Here is a 5,936-nt window from a genome sequence, read left to right as displayed (position 1 = left end):
TGAATCAGAAATACGTTTATGAAGCACAGTATCTTTGGTGGTTTTCCCTGTGACAGGGCAGGCTGCTCCTTACCCAGTTTGATGACTATGATTGATAAAAGTTATCTTTGTTCAACACAAGGTTATACTCTAAATGGATTGCAGTGTGACACCATTAACTTGTAGCTGCATTCTTCATTCTGGAAAATTTCTTTCTGAGGCATGTCCACCCACCTGACACATATTGGGCTTTGTTGCTATAATCTGACTACCTCGCTATAGCTCTGGTACTATATAAATACATCCTGATAAGAAATGAACATTTTCACATAGCAGAGTCTTGGAAGCTGTTCAGCTACACATTAAGTCTGAGTCTTCCCCCCGTAAAAGTCCTCCCACCACCTCTCACACTCTTGCTAGAATTCACACGTGCTGTGTAAACAGAAAGGATATTAAATGAAGATGAGCCATCATTCAGTCCATAGCGCAGTTTTCTCTGTGTTGTGCCTGCTTTCTTGATCACTGGGATCTGAGCTTTGCTATATGTCAGCTCTGCTGTGACAATCATGCCAGTCTGAACCTTCCATGTCTCAGAGAAAGTTTCTTCTCTGTGATCACCATAATGCTGGAGAATAATTGGTTTGTCAAACTCCACTTCTTTCAGCTTAGGTGTTTGCTCTTCTCTTTTACATGTGGGAGGAAAAAAATTACACTTCTGCTTTTGCTAAGCAGAATCCTCAGACAAGACTTTGATTAATTTAGAATGAAGTGTGACCTAAGCAGAAAACATACTTTGATTTGAGTTTCTCAGCTGAGAGAGAAATGATTAAGGTTACTAATGTATCTAGGAATTCAGGCAGCCTCACAAACATCAGCAAATAGCCCCATCACCTGTTGAATTTGTTACAGACCTTTGAGCACTTTGTCACTGGACTCTGCCCTTGAGTTGCAGCAGAGTGTGGAGGTTCCGACTTCTTACTAATCAGCATGGCCAGCGTGAGTCACAGTGAAAATTTCAAAAAGGCAGCTTCTGGTGAATATCTTCAGAATTTGAGTCAGACAGTTGGAAAATCCAACCTAGAGAAACAGAACGAGAGATTATAATTAGACGCATAAATCAAGACAGATGTTAATGTCAGTCCTATTCTACAACACCTGTCAATAGAAAGTATGGTTCATTGCTATGAATACAAAGTGCTGAAGCTTTGGGAACTGCCTTCTTATAGAGCTAAAACTGATTCTTTGCCTTGAAGAGCACAATAAAAGAATGAGGGAATGTGCATTGTATGCACCTTCAACTGAAAAACAAAATAACGTCTAGGAAGAAGATGGGTGTCCGGAAAAATGGGTTATTCAGATCAGTCCTGGGTTAGACCTTCACATGAACTACCTCAACTTCCCACATCAGCCACAGTCACTGTTTGTGTACAGCCCAGGATTGCTGCTGAAAAAGGATGCAGGTAATGCAGACTCTCTATTCTCAGAAGCAATCTGGAGAAGTAGTTGGAAAATTAAGCCATGCATCGATTTGAGCACCAGGGACACAGAGTTATTTTAGTGTGCATTTCTTCAAGACATTCTGTAAGACACCACTGTAAGAAAGAAAGGAAGGAAGGAAGGAAGGAAGAAAGAAAGAAAGGAAGAAAGAAAGGAAGAATGTGAGAGAAAGAAAGAAAAAGAAGAAGGAATGAATAAAAAAGAAAGAAAGAGAGAAAGCAGGAAAGAAAGAATGTGGTAGAAAGAAAGAGAGAAAGAAAGAAAGAAAGAGAGAAAGATGGAAAAAAGAAATAATGAGTGAAAGAGAGAAAGAAAGAAAGAAAGGAAGGAAAAAAGGAATAAGAAAGAAAGAGAAAGAAAGGGAAAGAATGTGAAAGAAAGAATGTGAGAGAAAGAAAGAAAGAAAGAGAAAGAAAAGACAGCATGTGAGAGAAAGAAAGAAAGAAAGGAAGGAAGGAATAAAAAAGAAAGATAGAATGATAGAAAGAAAGAAAGAGAGAAAGGAAGAATGTGAGAGAAAGATAGAAAGAATGTATAGAAAGATAGAAAGAAAGGAAGAAAGAATGTGAGGGCAAGAAAGAGAAAGAAAGCAAGAAAGGAAGGAATAAAAAAGAAAGAAAGAATGGAGCCCAGCAAAACAATGAAGATGCCAAGTAGCATAGTCAGAGTGATGGCTCCTTTCATGCTGGTTCTTTGACGGACAGAGTTGTACCCAGGCAAAACAGCTATTTTCTTCACATGAGTACAAGCCAGGAGGAACATATGGATGTTTAGTGAGACCATGAGGAACAACATGGTAAAAAACATTGTGATGAGACAAATGATCACGTAAGTTGATTCATAATAAAGAATGAAGATAATGTCACAGCCCGTACAAAAGGTCCAGATGCATGCAATAATAAGCCCTGATCTTTTCACTGTCATGATGTTGTGATAACGTAGGGCATAGAAGGTAGTGATATACCTGTCTACTGCTATAGCCAGCAAACTGCACATGGAAGCCAGCACAGATATGCAGATCATTGAATCAAAGACATTGTCTATTTGACGGACAAAGGTATCTTTCATAATTATGTGTCTATTGTTTATTAAGTATATCGTTATGGTCTCCCAAGCATTGGACACACTAACCAGCATGTCAGCCACTGCTAAACTGCAAACGAAAAAATACATGGGTGAATGCAAGTTCTTGTTCTTAACTATTGCACATATAACTAAGATATTTTCAAGGAGGCTTACAATGCCCAGAGTTAGGAACACCTCAGCTGCAATGACCACTTGCTCACAAGGCAATGACTAGCTCTTGACAGTAGACACAGTAAAGTTGCTACCAGAGGCACTCAGGTTTGGTTCAGAAACATACAGTTGAGAGGACGTGTTCATCATTTATGGAAGCAAACACGTTCTGTTCTTTCTGAGGGACTTGCCAAGGAGTGTGATAAATGCATTTTCCAAAAGGCAAAAGACCCTGCCAAAAAAAATATAGCATGACGAGAACAGGCAGAAGTTGACAAAACAAATATCACCCATTTCTATTTAAATTGGCTTGTACACATCCCACCTCTTCCACACCATATTCCTCTACTGATTCTAAATTAACCTCTGATAGAGATTTGTTAATTTGTGTTTTAATTTCCAAGTAAGGATGGATAGCAAGAGACTCATGCACTCTTCATTCATAGTTTTGTTTATTCTATTTGGTCCTGCAGAAGTGAGCACAATGTCCTGGAAATTCTGCTGAAAACCAAACAACAGTTTTCGAAGTCTCAATTCTCAGACCCCAGAAATGCAGGAAAATATAGTATTAGGTTCAGCAGAAACCGCTCACTCGAATACAACATACCTAAGTTTAAATTATTGCCACAATTAAGAATTGAACATTTTCAGCAAAAAGAATTAAATGCTTTCCTGGCCTTTGTCCTTCTTAAGTTCATAGGAATGGTGTTATAAACAGTTTACCTGTACAATACTAACATGCTTACATAAAAGCATAGTATTAAACACCTAACGAAGACAAATCCATACATTTCAGGGTACACTAAGGTTACGAATTAAGAATTGGTATCGGTAGAATTCTGTAATAAAAAAAAGTTCTCTATTCCAGATCATATTTTATTCAGTGCATTTTTGGTAATGACAATATTCAAGCCAAACTTGTAAGTCATCAGATTCTTAAGAAGGGGAACACTTAAAGATGTCAGTTGCAAATAAAATTCAAAGCATATCAAGATAATTCTCAGTTTTTAAAATTAACCTTTTATTTGTAATCAAGAATTAACTGTACCTATCTACCAGAGCTGCTCCTTCAGCTGTTCTTGCTCTTCATCGCCTGCAACCTTTCCTCCACAGAGCCCCCTCCTCACCTGACATCTGGGGCTTGGGATTCCTTGGTGGGAAGAGGTGACAAAAACAGAGAAAAAGGAATGAGTAAATCCATAGAGTCAAGGCTGACCATGTATAAATTACTTACTGTGCAAATGCTTTTTTATAGACTCCAAGCAATAATCATTTCAGTACTCAAACTGTAGCTCCTCCTCCCCTTTGCCCCGCTGAACTTCTCTTTTCACAGATTTTGTTAGCAAAGGCTTGGGGTTTTACCACCATCTAGTGGTCTTCTTTTGTCTTTCTAACGGAACAGTGTTCCTGATCTAAAATTCATTATGAGCTTTTTATAATATTAAGCACTAGGCATGCTTCTTTCCAAACACATTTCTTTTTTGTCTTCTCTGCTGTTGCTAATAATCACTGACAATAAGTTCATATTGCAATAGTACTCCAAAAGAGATAAAAACAAAAGACTGTTATTGAAATGGGAGGCTTATTACTGTTATAAGCATTTGTCTTATATTCACAGTTATAATTTTGCAAGAACAACACTGTTACAAAATGCAGGGGACATACTGTCAAGCTTGTCTCACCACTAAAAGATCTAACTCAGGTAGTTTGTGTGAAAAAATAGAACAAATAAATGGTTGTGTTCCAGTCCCCTTGCTAGAATAGACATTTCAATATAGACGTGGAAGGAGTACACAGTGCATCGTGCGGGGAGCCAGAGCTTCCCAACACGGGTGTGAATTCCCCCAGGTTTCACAGGGTCTAAGAGCTGATAAACTCCAAGCTCAGTACTGCAATGGCTGAAGTCCCTCCGTGGGTCTAGCAGTCAGGCAGCTGATGCTCATTCTGGGCCTTACCTGAAAGGCAGCAAAATCAGTGTGAGCCTTTCCTTTACCAAACGGGCTCTGCTTCTGTGCACAGACTAAGGAACACAAAACACACACCTTCCTGACACTGCCAAATGCCCCTTATGTTATCCACTAGCCAACCAGTCAAATATCATGCAGGATTTGCAGTTAACTTGAGATGAAAAGTCTCTGCTTCTCCAAATCGCCACCTTTCTGCAGATTAAGGGGTTGGGTTTTTTTCATAGTATATAACAGCATCTATGCAAGTGTCTATGCTAGACAAAGAAACTCCCTTATATTACAAAGCTTGCAGAAAAAATACCTGCCTGAAAACTGGAGTAGTGATACAGATGTAGTTTGTTTATGTTAGAGAATGAAATAATAATTAAAAAAACCCACCTTCCTCCCAAAAAAAGATTTTTATCATTATATTTCTGCAGCAAACAGCCATAAGCATTATAGTTTGACAAGCAAGTAACTGAAGGGACACCCACTTAGCAGTGGGTGGAGGCATGCAGGTGGGTTGTAAGGATAAGTAAAGGGGTTTGGATTCTCTTGGGAAAAATCCAAGAGAGGCTTCATCTTCCAGTTGGAGGACTCCTGACTGAATAGGCTGGTCTTTCAGATGTTCATCATCTTGGTGCTCCTCTCTTTTGTTTGTTCAGTTAAATGAATTATCGCTACAAAGAGGTTGGTGCCTGCTGTTTTCCAAGGCCACAAAGATCACGTCTGGACTGCCAGTGTGGGCAAAGAGTACTTCATTCATTGCAAAGCCTGCATTGGTATTTTCTTTCCACAGATGAAAAGTGGAAGAGGTTGGACAGGGGGACTTGAGGTGCAGGTATACAGTTCTCCCTGCCACGTAGGAGCAAGCATAGCTCAGTCATATACCAAGAAGCCTGGGTGTGGAGCCCTTGGGAGTGCTCCTGAGGTCCATGGTCATCCCAGATGGGATGCTGAGATGCATCTTTAGGAAAAGGTGTTTTGTTTGGTACTTCATGTAACACCTTATCTGGTGTAAGGAAAATGCTAACAGCTAACTATTGAACTCACCAAGAGTTTGCTTTGGGCTCTAGCAAAAAAGATCAAAAGTGCCCCAGAAAGACAACAGTGAACATAAGAAAGAAGTAAAACAGGATTGCAGGAGAGAAAGAGATGTCAGGGCCTGTTGCGGTCCCACGCCATTGTGGTGACAGAGAGCAGAAAGCCGCTCCAGCTGCATACCCGCCTCACAGGCTGCAGCAGCCGCCAGAGTGGGAGCTGTGACAGCACTGCTGG

General features: G+C 39.9%; 1 protein-coding gene across 1 annotated transcript; it reads right to left on the bottom strand.

Annotated features, from left to right (window-relative positions):
* Positions 1-1,988: 1,988 nt before the first annotated feature.
* On the bottom strand, positions 1,989-5,547 carry LOC101924909 (melanocortin receptor 5-like; the record flags this gene model as incomplete). Its single annotated transcript, XM_055807703.1, is given in 4 exon segments — positions 1,989-2,111; positions 2,113-2,629; positions 2,716-2,944; positions 3,761-5,547. Coding segments are annotated over 2 exon segments (624 nt in total), but the record flags the coding sequence as incomplete, so codon positions are not given.
* Positions 5,548-5,936: the final 389 nt, after the last annotated feature.

This window comes from Falco peregrinus, chromosome 6 (genome assembly GCF_023634155.1).
Source record: "Falco peregrinus isolate bFalPer1 chromosome 6, bFalPer1.pri, whole genome shotgun sequence".
Classification (NCBI taxonomy): Eukaryota; Metazoa; Chordata; class Aves; order Falconiformes; family Falconidae; genus Falco; species Falco peregrinus.
This window is presented reverse-complemented; position numbering and strand designations above follow the sequence as displayed.